The following is an 18303-nucleotide window of genomic DNA, read 5'->3' on the forward strand; positions in this document are numbered from 1 at the left end:
ACGCTTTGTCTAATGACCAGAGGTGGTCACGATCCGGTTCAGGAGTACGTGGTTGTGTATTGTAAGTGGTAACGAGGGCCGAAGCCACATTTTTCAGCCCCCTCCTGCCGAAATAAACACTGATCTTCGGCCCACCGTAGGGTATTCGATGCAACTTCTGGGGGCTTACTATATGCATCTGGTCTTTAAATGATTTGAATGAATTGTGTCAATATTATTGGTTCTTCCATATATTACTGTATAATTTTGATCGTCTCTCCGCCCACTTGATCAGAGTTAGCGGGGTAGAGCTGGTGGAGGACGATGACTTCGAAAATGCAAGGAGCGTAATTGTACATCGTTAAGTCATGTTCATGTCACGCCGATGCAATTATTTATCAGCCTAATACCGGTGCGCACTGCACCACTGAGCTATATAGACACCGCACATCCGGTGGTATCCAACCTTTTTTGGTCGCGACTCCATTTCCAATTTGAAAATGTGCCGTGGCCCAGCTAAAAATTTGATGAGCTGATTACTAATTAAAGGTAGGTTCCTTTTTCCCAGACTCACTCACGGCCTATATTGGAAGCTAATTACGTTCAACATCTTCGCGAACCCCAGATAAACGGCAATCCACCCCCAGGTCTAGAACCACCATCTTTGAATATATCATCCAAACGGCCTGTCCTAAACTGACTCTATGAATTTTCCGTTACCTTGTAATTGCCATTACATGATTGCAATCACACTTATTTTTGTAAATGAATGGTATTTTTTATTTATTTTTGATCGCCGTTTTTGCGAGGGTGATAGTCCCCATATTAAAACCAATATATATGATGCTAAATCGCGCGAAGCGCGGAGAAAAATATCATGTAGCATATATCTTCCCAAAAATAATCTTGATAATGTTGATTTATGAAAATATTATGAGCATTACTTCAAGCCTTCAAAATTCCGGACATTTAGGCATATTTTAGAAATTCCTCCCGGACGCAGTTTTTACAGTGAAATTCCGGACATGTCCGGGAAATTCCGGACGTATGGCAACCCTAGTCTATGCCCTTATGCTGACCGAAGACTTCGTTATATATACAAAATACATATAGGTTTAATTGTCCATAGGCGCCTAAATGACTGGCGCTGAATGTTCCTGTCTTTGCAATGTGAACCTCACAAGACAAATACCATCCCGCTGGGAAAAATTTTATGCCAGTGAAGAAATACCAATTTGAAATTGTGTGTGTCTCTTAGTTTAGAAGCCCACGTTTGGGCGATTCTATATTTTTTGATATATCAGACTGGAAGTCACGAAATAACATCATATAACGAAGTCATATCAACGGGTCCGCCCGCCCGAAGATGTTCAATTATTATTTACGGGCCCTCCCGTTTTCAAGACACTTCACTCAGCTCTACCGGTTAATCTAATTACGTCAGTAGAGAGGACAACAAATTGATAGCATAATATATATGCAATCGCGATCTGATTGACCGATTTTACCATAAATTATCGAAAATTTTCGCGCTTCGCGCTGGCTCACAGTACAGTACAGATGACTTCGTGACAAACGCGAACAACGAGATGGAGCGGTCGTTTCATCACCCTATGGGAGCCCAAGACTCGCGTTTTTGGGGGCCTGACGAGGTGCTGTTTCGTTCCTGCCAACGGGTATACGCCCGAAGATGTTTAATTATTATTGAGTGGTCCTACCTTTTCAAACACACCTCACTCAGCTCTACCGGCAAATCTGATTACGTGAGCAGAGAGAAGATAAAAATTGATAACAATATATATGCAATTCCCGATCATACTGACCGATTCAGTCATGAATTCTAGAAATTTCCCGCGCTTGGGCGACAAAAGCTGATTCACTAAACAAACTGCCAACGCAAATGATAAATAGCCGTAAACAGAGTATCGCCGCAGGGGGGTCTGGGGGGGCCCTGACCCTATGGGGGGCCCACGACCAATGTTTTTTGGGGGGGGCTGACGAAGTGCTGTTACTAGGATATTATCGAGACCCGTCTATTCACTACAACAAGCCATCGAGCAATGTACTATCGAGAAATATCGTGCAAATTAGCTGAAAATTAATCGACAAAAAGAGACGCTTCACAAACAAACGCGAACGCGGCGATAGGCCCGCCTCCGATATACTGCATATCAAAAATCGATACGTCACAAACAAGACAGCTAATGATTCGCGTCGGGTTATAAGTTGAAAATATGCTGACTGCTGGGGGTAGAAAGAGGTGAACACTTCAGCGTATTCCGAAAGACTTGCGGCCTGCAGCAATAAACGCAGTTTCAAACCGGATCGCCACCTTCAACTATCTACTGCAGTGGTTCGAACTGAGGTTCGCTGGAGGTCAAGACACACAGGCGATTGATACGGCCTGAGTCACAATAATTTGCATTGAACATTAGGATCTTCTTGTTTTTGCGAAAATTATGATTTAATAGTTTTGTTCTCGTAACGCCGTTGTTGATGCGCAGTTCATTCTGTGCACCAGTATACTGTTTTAGCGTTTTTGATACTATAGGCTAAAATTTGGGGTTGCTGATTATAGCGTAAGGTTGTGCCAAGTAAGTGAAGGTTAGAACCACTGATCTAGTGTCTACGCATACGGTGCAGCGCGTAGAAGCTGGCGACCTACCTAATATTTATCACAGAAGACAAACACTCCATTTTTTCAATCGTAACTAAACGGCGAGGTTTGTGAATTGAAATAAAACAACAACATTAATGAAGTTTCGGATACGCTGCTGGATTTCGAAATAAAATGACTGTAAAAAAGTCAGAGAATTATGATTCGGAAAGTAACGCGACAGTGCGTCGAAAATAAGTCGTAATCGAAATAAAATCGGGGTTGTAGGAGTCGCGATTTTGGGCAAATCAGCCCGAAATCAATAAGCACTGAAAAGGGCTTGCTTCAAAAATAAGCCTGTGCGGAGCGTAATAAGAAACAACGTATAAAAAGAGCATATAAGACCGACGAGAAGAGGGCCAAAGCACCAATTTCGCAACGCACGCAATGGTTTCAAAAGGCCTTGACAGGGTTGCACTGTAAACTGCATATGCGTGCGACATACCGAGGTAAATCGATGGAAACAAAAGACTAAAGAGACAGATGTATGATTAATCACGGTTCGCATAAATGCAGAGTCGAACATCTAGAAAATTTTCGGCTTTTCCTAATCATATTTGAGCTAGGATTACTGAATGTGGAAAAAACTTCCAGTCTGCGAGAATACCAACACCTTGTCCGCCAACGCACGCAGACGCGCGACAGCATTACGCAGCTCAATGTCGCGTAAAACGCAAGTGGCCGGCGCCGTAAACGACACGACAACGTCGGAAATGTCACCCTGAAGCGTAAACGCGAGGTCGAGGCGAATAAGCGACTGCTTTTCGCTCCCGACAACGTTCCAACGCCGGGCGCCGTGATCAAAATTGAGTTGCTTTACGACGGCGGTGTCTCTCCGGACTCAGTCCGCTGAATCTGGACGCTTGCTCGGCGACGTCACTACTTGCCCGGATCCATCTTGATTTGGCCAAACCCCGTTCTGAAATCGAAGCAGCAAACCAGGGTTGTAATGACTCGAGTCATGACTCGACTCGAGTCAGACTCGAGTCACGATTTTTTTGTGACTCGACTTGACTCGAGTCATTTTCTTGAAATGGGAAAATGACTCGACTCGACTCGAGTCATTATTTGGATTGACTCGACTTGTACTCGAGTCATTACGCATGACTCGACTCAAGTCATTGACTCGGCTTATTTTATATGACTTGAAGGTGAAGAAATTTGCGAATCATAATGGTTAGATCAACGCATGTGACGAATTCTGTCGACATCGCTATTTGTCACCACTGCTTTCGTTGCACTCGTCTGATATCAGATATGCCGCCGTAAAAACAAAAGACAATGGTACTTAGTAGCAAAGAGCAATGCATTGTACAAAATAATCCCGTGGTGAAGAGGTAATAGTACTCAAGACTTTTCAATTATACAAGCAAACAATCGAAGCAAAGTTCAATTAGAGCCAATGAAATGACTCAGTTGGTCAAGTAGCCTACTTGGAAGAGACTGATAAGCTCATGTGTGGATTTGAAGGCGATGATTCTTTGTATTTTTGGGCGACTAGAATGGATGAGTATCTAATGCTCATCAGTGTGGTTCAAAATTGCTTTTCAATTCCTGCATCTAATGCACCAGTGGAGCGTGTATCCAGTGGATGTGGATTATTCTAAGGCCATGCCGCCTCAACATATATGAGAATCTCCTTTCCACTTAAGTATTTTTCAAGTATAACTCATTGATTTGATCTGCTGTCTGTGAAAACACACAATACCCTCCGTCCATTTGACGTTTTGTTAGATATGTGCATTGTGCACGTGAGTAGTAATGAATGGCTAATGTTGTGTGATGTTTGTACAACCAAAAATACCTTCTTTTTTATTCTACATGGTGGCCACTTGATAAAATTGTTACGTTGCATAAAAAGAACACTGAATCTGGCTTAATTTTAAATAGTGGAATCAATGATATGAGAGGAGAAAATATTGGATTTGAAAATACATGGAGTATTTTTAGTGAGAAATGATTTCATATAATATAATTACATACTAGTAGTAGTAAGTTGACTATTTTTTCATATTCAAAATGTTCCACTCTAATAACTTCGCTTCTTCTAGTTGGAATTGAGCCAAATTTGCTATGAATCATACTTTTACACAATCAAACAATATCATGAGGTAGCCGGTAAAATTCGAAAGTCTCTATTTGTAATTAATTCAAAATATTTTCTCTTAGCATTGCTTTCTACTGGTTGGAATTGAGCTAAATTTAAGTTCTTTCAGGTAATCTAACAATTTTAAGAAGTAGCCTCCTTTTTAAGATTCTGCCCTCATTTTTGGGAATTTTTGGTAAATGTAGGGCAAAATTCGACTAAGATAACAGTAAATCAGCACTAAAGTAACGCTCCGGCGACTACTTCGGGAGCTGAGCAGGAAAGTTGACATTTTTCTGGTCAACCACCTGATTTAATGTGAAAGCAAAACCGTACCTCTACATAAACGTTTATTTGTTGATTCTCTACCAGCTTGTATCTAGACGTGAATTCGTAGGTTCTCTATCAGGTAGTATGTAGACGTGAATTCGTTAATTCTCTATAAGCTATTTGTGAGCGGTCTTCGATGTGCTAGTAATAAAAACTGAGTGCTTGCATTTGCGATATATCAGACTGACAGATATTTGATTTAAAGTTCTAAGATTAGTAAAGTTATCGTATTGGCGACCTGTCTCGTCTATCTGTAGCATCGGTAAATTAGGCCAGGAACTGTCCGTTATCTGCCTAAATAAACATGTGCCAAGACTATGATAGGGACAAAATAAGCATGTTTGGCAAGCAAGGAATTCGATATCACCCAAGCAGGATTGAAAATATAAGTTGAACATGACTTCAATAGCCTACTGTGACTTGGACTCGACTCGAGTCATAACACTATGACTCGGACTTGACCCTTAAAACGGTGACTTGGACTCGGACTCGAGTCGGTGATGAATTGAAAATGACTCGACTCGACTCGAGTCAAAACCACAAAAGTCAGATTGACTCGTGACTCGGAACCATGTGACTTGGTTACAACCCTGCAGCAAACGGAATGAATAAAATCGCAGTTCGTGCGATCGCCGGTTCTTCACACTACGACAAACACGCAACAATTCATGCGACATTATAACGAAAATGTAACTGTAGGAAACATTCCGCTAATAGTTCGTTTTAACATGAACCGATACATGCGAGCAGTGATCTGCGTGACCAACGGCAGTGTATTTATTATACTGATCGTACACTGTAAATACGTTTACCAGTGAATTCAGCACTAGGTGAATTCGGCACTTGGCGGCTCATAATCATTACTCTATATCCTCCCCTGCCATAACCTAACCCAATCCTAATCCGAATATATTAAGACATACAGTGTACCAAGTGCCGAATTCACCAAGTACCGTATACCACAGCTTGCGTTCATATTCAGCGAAATATTCACTTCCAAATTTATTGATACCATAATTATGCATCGATTTCATGATAATAGTTATTATATTTTTGATGCCAAACTCGACAACTGCCGAATTCACTGGTAACCGCAAACACATAGGTAGAAAATTGTTGTATTTAACCAAGTTTCTATTGTAGTGTAAGGTGCAAATCCGGCCATCGGCTCTTTCAGGTACTAAATGTTCCGTTCACACCCATTCCTATGGGTGTAGACCAGTCAAATACACCAATACTTATGGAGATATATCCAATCCATGGGTCCAGTGGGTGCTGTATCACATTTTTTTTTGCCTTGTTGGGTTTTCTGCACGAAAACAGTACCCGCCCCATCCCTGGGCTATACATCTCCGTAAATACAGGTGTGTCCGACTCGCTTACATAGGTTTTAATGTGCAATTGTGCATGAAAACGAAATTCGTTACCAAAAAGTGCCGTTTACCTCATTTTCACCACCTACGCCACGGTGAAAATCGTAAAAACACAGTTACAGTGTCGAATGTGCGATACTAAGCACGGAGATCACAGAAGATAGCTTATCCGGGAAAATGCTAATCACCCGATTAAAACTGTTGATTAGATTTCGCGCGAGGATTATCCCGAGTCGTCTGGTGAAACTTCCACTACAGCGAAGTAGGTTACCACGATGAATAGTTTAAATCAGACGACTGACGTTCTCCCGGATAAGCTATTCGTGATCTCTGCCCTAAAAGTCGGGCCTAACAAAAAAAGCAAAGTTTCAAGCACGGAAATAAGCGGAAAAGGGTCGGCTTACTTCAACAACTCCTAAAATAATCGGGACATGAACGCTAATGACACATGGCAGGTCGGAAACCACGCGACTGATGACAGAGAGGTCAGGCCAACACATGCATCAAAAATGACTTGAGAATGTGGGAAATTATTCAAGTTTAGCTAACACCCAACGAAGATCGTTATAATGAATGAGACAAAATCTAAACGCTTATTGGCGGCACAAGTCTTTACAGGGCCTATCACACGAGCACATGCGACAACAACGGAAAAATACCGGCGGACTGTACATGTTGCTGTGTCCGTGTCCGGCGAGGCCGCCGTCGTTTTCATACTCCACGCCCTGGCAGAAATAGTTACAAAAGTGCCAGGTTTACACCGGCTCTACTGCGGGCAATGCTAGGCCCCTGCGCGTCCTCGTCATAACGTAAACCGACCCTGATAGCATTCGACATCAGCGGAAATAATAAGTAACACGCGAGTGTCGCTATAACGAATGACGATCATACAGCCGATGTTAGTAAGCTGATAGCGGAAAACATGCAAGCAACGAAGCAAATGCTAATTATCAGAGGCGGTAAAAGTGATGTTCAAAAATATATATTTTTTAAATTCACTGGATACTTGATAAAATTGTTAGGTTAGCTAGAAAAACTCGACACGTCAAATTTGGTTTAATTCCAGCCGGTAGCCGTATCGCTACAAGAGAAGAAAGATTTGGATTTATTATATAAAATTTAAATAATTTTTTTTTCAAAATTTCTTGTTCACCTCATGAGATTGTGGGGTTGTCCACAGAAACGATGCTCGCCAAATTTGGCTCAATTCCGTCCAGCTGAAGCGGAGTAATTACAGTCGTAAAATCTGGATTTGAATAAAATAGCATTTACGGTGGCCAGGTTACTATTTTATTCATATCCAAATTTCTCGACTGCAATAACTCCGCTCCCACTGGTTGGAATTGAGCCAAATGTGGCGAGATTCGTTTCCGTTGACAACCCAACAATTTCATGGGGTGAATAGGAAATTTTGAATTTTTTTTATTGAATTTTTGTAATAAATCCATGTTTTTATTCTCTTGTAACAACGAGACTACTGGTTGGAATTGAATCAAATTTGGTGTGCAGGGTTACAGTAGATCTGTAACACACGAAGACCAGTTCGAGCGTCTTATCTCTATAGATGAGACCACGACCTTTTAGTAGGCCATGATGAGACCCGCAGCAAACAATCAATCACCTGTTGATGTACGGAGTAGTTCTCTCCGTTCACTCTCATGAACATTTCGCCAGAGTTGCCTCCGCCCTGCGGGTAGCCGCCTTGCGACGACGGGCTCGCGTAATCTACACAGACGAAATACCAATCGAGAGACTGGAGAGGTATAGAACTTGGGCATACAATCGAATAGCTTGGTGATGCATCACAGTCAAGTGCGGTAACTTGCTAATGGATAAATGCTTTTAATTTTTTTCCCTCGATTTTGCAGCGAGCTTAAGCATCTGTTCACCGCGATTGTTCGAAAGTTCATGCCGGTGACGTCACATTTGGTGATACTTATGTTGACATACGATGTCCTTTCCAATTCTCAATAGTAAGGGAAACTTGTGAAAATCTGTGAACTATATTGTTACCAATCAATTTCTCCACCAATTTGTTTGTTAAGGTGTGTAATAACATGTGTTAAAATGTTGAAGTTCAACTCTTGTGGGTAACCCCAAAAAACGCTGTTAAATTTGACGAATTAAAAAAAATTGAAAAAAATTAAAAAATCTTTATCGTCCATAAGTAACTTAGGACGTGTTTAATAATGGTTTACCATGTTTCTCAATTGCTTTTCAACACTTATATTTCACTACAGGCTCTGCTTTGTGAAGAACGCCACACCCACTTCTATATTCATGCCCAAAATAGCCTTTATTTCGCATAGCTATGTTCACTGAAGAGGTAGCTTATTGCTCATGCACAATATCAGACATTTCAACAGGCAATGCCTATGCCCATCGGACTCAACATCATCGTGACTCCAATTTTTGCATTATAAGGCCTTTAGATACTCCACAGGCCGAAATGCACCTGACCTCATTCTTCTTGCAGCTGTACATTAGGGCTCTTCAAAATTGACTTTTTTCTCAAATCGTACTGGCTACTTGATAAAATTGTTAGGTTACCTAATTTAAGCCTACACACAAAATTTGGTTCAATTCCAGCCAGTAACCGCTTTGCTACAGGAGAAGAAAGTTTCCATTTATTATATAAAAAGAAGTAATAAAAAATTTGAAAATTATCTGTTCACCCCATGAAAGTGTTAGGCTGTCTATAGAAACGATCCTCACCAAATTTGGTTCAATTCCAACCAGTGGAAGCGGAGTTATTGCCGTCGAAAAATTTGGATTTGAATAAAATAGTATTTACGGCAGTGGTTCCCAACCTGTGGTACGCGTACCACTAGTGGTACGCGAAGGTCTTCCAGGTGGTACGCGAGTAGATTCCGTTTTTTTTTTCGACCGAAGGAAGTTATTAGTTCAGGTGGGGTTGATTTTGAATAATTCGCAAGTGGTGAAAAAACAATTCCATGCATCTCATCAACCCGGGCTGATAATGCCTATTGTAATAGAATTTGTTATTACTAGGACGATTTGTAGGACAAAATTGAAGCGTTAAGTCAAAAAATTGTCAAAATTGTTTACAAGTCAAAATTTTCTGACTCCTCCATTTCGTTTCTATCCTAGACTTTTATATTTTGCTGCTTGTAGCCTACTTTATATAGACCTACCGTTGTAGGCGGCCCATTTTCTGCTGATCGTGGATCATAAACTGTTAAACTAAACAAATAGGTTGACGATTGACATGGTGTTATGCTCAACGAACCGCAATATCCTAACTGAAGCAAGGCTGCTTGGGCATAGCCAGGTTCTTTTATTAGGAAGCGCATAATGAAAAATTGTGATGTATGACAACATTGTCAGAATGAAGCAACATGGTGTGTCACCAGCAGTGCATGCACAACTTCAGTGTTGTCACTTGTCGATCCACAACTGCTGCTGTTGAACGGTCTTTCTCCATTCTTGGCAAGCTACTTAGTAAGGAGATACACTTTCTACCCGAGAATGTAGGAAAGTATCTTACGTTGTCCTACAAAAAATTTTAATCAACTCTACCATGATACGTGGTGTAACTACTCGGCTAGATATCGTTAAAATAAAGTTTTTCCATGTCAAAATTTGTCACTTATCAAGTCAAAAACGCCTTTTCAGGGCAAGCCACTTCGTAAGGACAAACAGTCCCAACCAGAAATGAACATAAGTGGTACAATTTTAACATTATGTGCGAAAACACGTAATTTGCGTACGTGAGGTCAAAATTTGGTCAAAATAAAGTTATTTTAGGTCAAAATCCTCCGATTTCTAGGTAGAAAAATCGCCCCAGTTATTACACTCCACATAGGTCAAATACGTAATTATGACGTCATAAATGGTGAAAACATTTTTACCGCCTACGGTTGCGTAAATTATGTAGGTGGTACGTGAGCACTGCATAAAACCTCGAAGTGGTACATGGGTGGAAAAAGGTTGGGAACCACTGATTTACGGCGACCGATTCTTTGTTTATTTATTATAGTTGTGCTCACCGTAAATACTATTTTATTTAAATCAAAATTTTTCGATGGCAATAACTCCGCTTCCACTGGTTGGAATTGAACCAAATTTGGTGAGGATCGTTTCTATAGACAGCCTAACACTTTCATGGGATGAACAGAAAATTTTCAAATTTTTTACTATTCATTTTTATATAAGTAGAAATTTTCTTCTCCTGTAGCAAAGCGGTTACTGGCTGGAATTGAACCAAATTTTGTGTGTAGGCTTAAATTAGGTAACCTAACAATTTTATCAAGTAGCCAGTACGATTTGAGAAAAAAAGTCATTTATGAAGAGCTCTACTGTACATTCGGTCGCTGCAATCTTTATGACAACTACAGCTTGTGAATTGCAATAGCTCACCAGAAGCCAACGGTTCCAGTGTTGGAACTTGCTCATATCCATGCACGCCTATTGCCATCCGTAATCGATGGGATTCGGAAACATGTTCAGTAAAATAATTCAATCCCGGGTCTGCAGGTACTCACGGAGTGAGTTAGAGGTAGTGTCTCTGGTTTGATCACTCATGCCGCTGTCTTCCATGAGAACATGTTGTATCTTTTGGTGAACTGTTGTAGGCTAACTATCAAAGACCACAATGACATTCTGAAAGCAACGGCCCTACAGGGTTGTATTCGAAAATTCTGCCTTGGTTGCCTTGTTCATCTTCTGATCTTTGTTGCTGTAAAGGGACAGCGGGAAAGGAGTGAACTCATACTGCAAGCTTGTCTCAACATCCATATCCCGCTGGGTGAAAATGATCAGTCGGTTGAACAACTTCAATGAGTCAATGTGAATGTTTTGCTCGTAAACCTTGAGACATTTTCTTTGCGGTGACAGGGCTTTCACCTTGGGTACGAAAACCATGGTCGAGGTCACTGTTTTGCCATCCAGGTTGATCTGCATCACCATCCTAACTTCAGCTGCTCCCTCACTATTTCGACTACGTCATCACCCGTACTTGTGAATCCAGATGAGAAATACATGAGCAACCCCTTTTATTCATCGTTGACGAATGACTTCATTTCCTCAAACCATTTTAGGCCAAGTTCAATGGCCCCTGCATCTCGCTTCACCTGTGTCTTGGTAGGGTCTCTGTGAACGAGTAGACCTACATGTCTACTGACGTCCTATATTCGCCGGTTGTCACCTGACTGATGACTGAGAGTGATCACCCAACATCTGTGCCCGGAAAAGCTGCTGCTCATTCTTCCTCTGCTCGGTTCACAAAGTGGGGGTGTGGGGGTCGTGAAAGCATCTGAGGGGAGGCACGAAGCCGCCTGAGAGAAATGATTTTCTCTAACTCGAGTGGATTTAATTTGTGCTGAAACTTCCAAGTTTCAACAATGGCAATAATCATAATTAGGCCTATATTTCGATTTGAAATGTCAAAATTCCACCGTACCATCCACACACTGATGCTAGATTTTCAGTGATACCGAACCATGCACTAATAAGGAGATGTCCCTGAATGAAGTGTAACTGGTAAATGCGTGTAGCTGCCATTGGTTTTTGATTTAGGTCCTGGTCAGGTCCGATCGAGCTAAGCTCAAGTTCAGTAAAAGGGTTTAGGAACCAAAATCGCTAAAATATCCATGTGCTAAATATGTTATCATTGCACAAGCACATGATAATGTTTAATAAATTATTTGGTGGCGAGATAGCGCAGTAATATAATCTGCGGCTACAACATCAATGGGTTGGTTGCGGGATCGAGTCCGACCGAGGTCGTTTTCAGAATTCCAATACCTATCAGTGTTGGAGGTTTATCTAGGCTCCTCCTCGTCACCTCATCCACGTAAGCGGTCTCTTACAAAAAGCCTAGAAGTGGGCCGTGCTATAAGTCGACAGTTACGGAATAAAAATGAAGAATGTCGGCCTGGTGTAAATGACCATAGTAGTCAACAAACACCATGAATACCACGAAAACAAACAAATAAATTATTTAAAGTATTAAACTGGAGCTCCATATTTGAGAAGCGTCTCAACGGCCATAGAACCCTCCGTTCCACCAAACCATGCGTTGGGATTGCAAACATACTGGTTGCTCTTTTTCATATTTTTCGATATGACGATAAGAGGGGGGCGAACTTTTTTACTATCATCAAGGGGCGAGTCAAAAAGAGTTTGAGAACTAATGATGTTGGCCTGCAGGTGTGAATCATATTGGTAACAATGCAGGACAGATTCCCATTATGGTCTGCGAGTCACTCGGTTCTGATAAAAACCTTGGGCATATCTACCATGTAGTGGTACTCTACGTCTGGCGAAACGAGAGAGTAGCTCAAGAAAAAAAGAGCGGACAGCATTGTTGCGTCCCAATGCCAATCTTCATAACAATGAAAAATTTGAGGCTGATTGTGGGGGTTCCAGGGCCGCGAGCGGGATGAAATTTATATCTTCGTAATCAGTGCAGAGTCAGCTTTCGTTTGATACCCGTTTTACCAAATTTAATGCTCGGCAAGCCGGTCAAATATGACCGTCAAATTCCCTGTAGCCAAATGGAAATTGTGACCTGGCACAATTTCACTGAGCCGTGAGATTTGCTTGTGTCGACACCATATAGGACACTATGCTGTTACTACCAACGACTTCTTGTAGGCTAACTGCCAGTTTTACATCACATAAAGATAATTTGGTATATTTACGACCATGGCAATGTTTGGGTAAGTAGATTTATAATATGCGTTTCGTACGTCACGATACCATCAATCGAGGTTTCAAGGCTTCCAGAGTGTAAATACTATCGAAACTATGTGTGAAATGAAAACATTGTGCGAAGCCCCGCTTGTAATAGAACCGGCATACAAACTTGAATCCGACCGCCGAAATCTGCGCACTAATCTCCAGGCTAATGCCATCCGTTTCGCGTCACACATCGTACAAATGCACTTGTTTAACGGGGCGTCAAATTAACTCGCGTGAACCGCTGAAAACAGCAAAACAAACGGCGAGATTGTAAATAACAAAGTCTCCCTACGACTACGTATGATGCGACTCGCTATTGTGCAATTCCTAATCACTCATACCAAACGGACATAGTCATTCCACGGCATGTAACCAAACACCAAACAAATCGCGTAGCAAAGGCAAACGTTACATGATAACACGATTATAGTGCCAGGAATTTAATTCGTGAAATGTTTCTAAGGTCTCATTCCAATTCTATTCTCATTTCTGGTTTTCATGAAAATATTATATGAGAACTGTATAGTGCTAAAATGAGCCAAGCTTGATGTACAGACATTTCTCGTGCTTATAATAATGAACGCTGATTTGATATGAATTGAACTTGATTCTTGTATTTTTTTGCGAATTCAGTAATTCTAATTTAATCCTAATTTGGAAAAGCTGGACATTTTCCTGTTCTGGCGCACGGCATCAATCAACTGAAACTTACTGTGGCCGGAGGTAGGAGTTGTGGGCGTTGAGCTGTTCGGCGAGCCGTGCATGGGGCCGCCTGTAGGAGACCCCGGCGGGCCCCCTTGGCTCCCGGGCGAAAACATTCAACCGCCGGACATGTCTGAAAACAACAAGCAACGATTGTAGTTGTAAGGTCGTGAAATTGGAAAATCGGCCTGTCTACAACCAAGGGAGGGGCTTAACCGGAAGAATGCTAATCGTCCGACTAAAAACGACTCGGGACAATCCTCGTGCGAAAGATTATCCCACTTTATGTGCCACGATTACCGGTTTTATTCATATGATTAGCATTCTGTTCTATGATTTCCGCCCTGACTGTTGTTCAAGTAACAAATTGTAACTGACAATCTCTGGCCACCTAAGGCGATTTACTAATGAAGTACTTCTATTTTTCCGGAGTACTCAGGCAGGTTACTTACTCAATTGTTTGTGCTTCAGGCTACATACACTTCGAGACAAAAACTATATTCTCGAACATATCTACTTTTACAAACTATCCTATGGGTACTTTCCCACATCCACTTGAAGTAGACTCATCTTCGGAATTGCTACTTCAGTTTGTAATTGAGTAGAAATTTAGGGCGTTATTTCTACTTCTACTTGAGTCACCAGCCACCACCTGGGCTGATAACATACAATGGCATATTTTGGTATTACGATTGTTGATATACAATGTTCTTTCCAAGTCTCTACTAGTTGCTGATGATTACCCTTGACGAGTGTCAGCCAGATTTATATCAATAGAAATATATGATTCAATTACAATGACATTGCTATCCATCGATATTTTCGAATGTCTATCTATATTGATCGGGAAAAGTCGCGGTATACCTGCGCTGACCGCCGCCTGCGCTGTTTTGGCTGCGTACAGATTGGCCTCTTCCTGGAATTTTCCGATGTTCTTCTTGTACCGGATGCGCTTGTTCCCGAACCAGTTCGAGACCTTTGAAAAGCAACACACGGCGCGATTTACAAAGCAGCAAGGAAGGTGGTATTTCAAAATCTATGATCAGCACGGAAAGTTTTAAGTAAATTTCGATTCCGATTACAGCAGTGAACGCGATGGCATTGTGCGGATTGTTGCTTGGGCGATAACAGTTACAGCTGTTAGTAGAAAGATACAGCCGCGTGGCGCAACAATCAGTTTATTCTCAATACGACCGGCTTTTGGATTGCTTTTGGATTGCTCTTGGATTTTTTTGGATTGTTGCTAGGGCGATAACAGTTACAGCTGTTAGTAGAAAGTTACAGCTGCGTGGCGCAACAATCAGTTTATTCTCAATACGGCCGGCTTTTGCGTCAGCCGTGGAATAACAAAGCGTGTGACTCGGCAGTTTCAAACAAACGCTGTTGACGCAAAACAACAAAAACATCTATACCGCCAAGACAAACGCGCACGTTGCCAAAATACATAGAGAAAGAACACGGAGCAATTTTATTAACAATTTCCATCGATTCAAAACACCACAAGAATCGCGAAACATTGAAAAGGAGCCAAAACGATTGTTGATATACATAGTTATTTTGAATTCCCTACCAGTCGCTGACGATAACCCCTAACGAGTGTCCGCCGAAAAAATTCGGGTGTATTTCAATACGAATATATTATTCAATCGTATACAGACATGGGGTGATTACTTCGTGAATATGATCGATTGCGATTACGATCACTTCTGAATGACGCAATTACGATTACGATTACAGCAAAATCAGGAAGTAGTCGATTACGATTACGATTACGTTGGGAAAGTAATCACGATTACTCACGATTACATTTATTTTGCATCTTAGAAGTTATATTGGAAGACAATACATGGATTGCGCTGAAAAGGCCTGAATGAGAAACCAACTTTCTTTAAAGAAGATGAGACATTTGCTTGTTGCGTCACAAAGTCCCCGTTGCCCATTTTATAGAGGACGTTTTATCGCACCCAATGATTTGCATTCTTGCCAGGTCCACAACTGCCGCACCCCAAATTTCCTAATAGGGTGGGGAGCGAGCTCGAAGGGGGCTCAAAAGTATTTCGTAAACCAACACAAACCAATTATTTTCGAGAGATTTCATGAACTTGAAAATTGTTTACGAGCATCGCGATTTAAATGTCTCTAGATAGCTTGATTTTGAAATACATAGTCTTCTCCTCATGAAAAAAGGCATGCATAATTTATAGTAACCGGCATTTAGGTACCAGTCAATACCGCGCCACGACACACCAAAAGACATATGCAGTTTCACAATCATGCGAATCCACGAAGTGTGCTACTAATGAAAGACATGGGCCGAAACTTGGAAGTTTGTGATAATTGTCAATAGCCGCGCTGGGTGGCCGTGACTAATAGTCTGGTCCTTCCAATCTGAGCCCACAATGCAAATGCCACCCAGGCACCCACAAAGCATTAAAGACATGGCAATTTGTGTGTGCGTCTCACGTAGGTATTTCTTTTAGTCTGCTACGTTTGGGCCACAACAATATCTTTTTATTATATAACAGACCGGAGGTCACGAATTAACAACATACCCTAAAGTAATTATTACAAGATACCAAATGTTCAGGTAAATCTGACCATCAGGGCTGAGAGAGGATTAAAAAAGCATAGTAATACAATGCAATTGCCAATATTATTGACGAAATTGAATCTACCTATAAATTTACTACCTTATGGGCGCCCAATACCAACGTTTGGAGTGGGGGACGATTTGCTGTTTTTGTCATGATTCTAGCTACGAGCCACGCAAACATGGCTATGGCGGCAGGTCCAAATGTTAAGTAAAGAATTGTGAAATAACGATTGGCGTCCGTTTCAAGTAAAATCATATGAGAATAATAGAAAGTGAACCTAAAATTCTGCCTTCAACTTAATACAGATAATGTAATGCAAGTGGCCATTACGACGAACGGCTCGGTTATGATATATATCAGCAGCTAGTGGAAACCGTAATGTTTTATTTGACGAGTAGGCTACAAAATTTCAAACCTTTGTCCGGTGAACGTTCGTACTACATCGACCTACTGCTCCCCAAGCAGCAACGGTCAAATTGCGTTTAACCAAGCATAACCAAACATCAATACGAAAGTTACTAATTTAAACTAGGCAGAGTGGTGATTAATTATCCTGCTGCGAGGTAGTGGCGTCTGGAATGTATTGATAACCTGATATCCAGCGCGTTGAGTGTTCTTACAATCACACTGACGTACATCGAATATATATTCACTATGTGTGAATAGCTGGATGCTTTTTACTCAATGACGAGCAAAGCTAATAGGCCACTTCTGACGTAATAATGAGCAATGGCATTTGAAAATCTGACGTAATAATGAGCAGTGGCATTTGAAAATCTGACGTTTGTGCTATCACTAACTGGTATAATACCTCTTCCTTGTTCAGGAATGTTCAGTTTATGTCATAGTCCTGTACAAATAAAAAGTAATCGTTCTTTCACAAAGAAATCGATTAAATATGGGAAGTAGTCGATTACGATTACGATTACTTCGGAATTTTCTCGAATGTAATCGATTGCCTTTACGACTACTTGAAAATGCTGTAATCGTCGTAATCGATTACGACTACTAATCGCGATTACCCCTTGTCTGATCGTATATAATGCAGTATTTCAATATGAATACATTTTTCAATCGTATTGAATGTAGTATTTCAATACGAATATACTTTTCAATCACATATAATATAGTATGTCAATATGGATATATTACACCATGGCCAAGATTACACAAATGGAAGAACGTATGAAAAGACAATTGGACGCCCAGAGAGAAATACCCAGCCAAATATCCAAAATATTAGCGTACAGAGTCATAGCGTACTGACGCAGGATTGCGACCCTGTACTTTTCCGCTACCAGCCCGGCGGAATGCGAGATCAAGATCAGCGCCAACTCCAGTTCAAAATACGCTGGGCCCGATATATATGAGCGCGCATGCCGAAACCGATCACCAAAGCTGACAACGCACAACCTGCGTCCATAATGACAGCGCGACGAACTGAGTTCAAACAAAGAAACGATGATACAAGGTTATTCTACAAACCGCGATCAATTCCCATTTGCGGTTACGGCCAATCGCTTACCTGCGATACTGTGATACTGCACTTTCTGGCCAATTCCTCCTTCGCCTCCTCGCTCGGATACGGGTTGCTCAGATGAGAGTAGAAATATTCGTTCAACACCTCCGTGGCTTGCTTGCTGAAGTTGCGTCTCTTGCGTCTGGATCGAAAGAGTAAGTCACGACAGGAATGATAATATTCCACGCAGCTGCCTATCCACAGTCTTATCAAACGGCGTTCCGACCAGAGTTTAAAACCAGAAAACTTTCACCTTTTCCAAATTAGATTAGAATTAGAATTGTATCCACACAAATTTTCCAAATTCAACTAGAATTAGAATTATAGCTAATCAGTTTTCTCCAAAATAGATTAGAATT

At 41.2% G+C, this 18303-nt stretch overlaps 1 protein-coding gene across 2 annotated transcripts; it reads right to left on the reverse strand.

The window, feature by feature from the left end:
* Positions 1–1998: 1998 nt before the first annotated feature.
* On the reverse strand, positions 1999–14809 carry LOC145458410 (uncharacterized). Of its 2 annotated transcripts, none has more exons than XM_080336777.1 (5): positions 14696–14809; positions 13842–13964; positions 8046–8149; positions 7097–7149; positions 1999–3554 (listed from the first exon to the last, which is right to left on the reverse strand). In XM_080336777.1, the coding sequence occupies exons 2-5, from the start codon at positions 13945–13947 to the stop codon at positions 3515–3517; spliced, it is 303 nt and encodes a 100-aa protein (XP_080192903.1). In that variant the 5' UTR covers positions 13948–13964; positions 14696–14809; the 3' UTR covers positions 1999–3514. The 2 variants fall into 2 exon arrangements, with proteins under 2 accessions (XP_080192903.1, XP_080192902.1); XM_080336776.1 differs by having other exon boundaries at positions 7084–7149.
* Positions 14810–18303: the final 3494 nt, after the last annotated feature.

Source organism: Botryllus schlosseri, chromosome 16 (genome assembly GCF_051294905.1).
Source record: "Botryllus schlosseri isolate E-star chromosome 16, Bs_hap1, whole genome shotgun sequence".
Taxonomy (NCBI): Eukaryota; Metazoa; Chordata; class Ascidiacea; order Stolidobranchia; family Styelidae; genus Botryllus; species Botryllus schlosseri.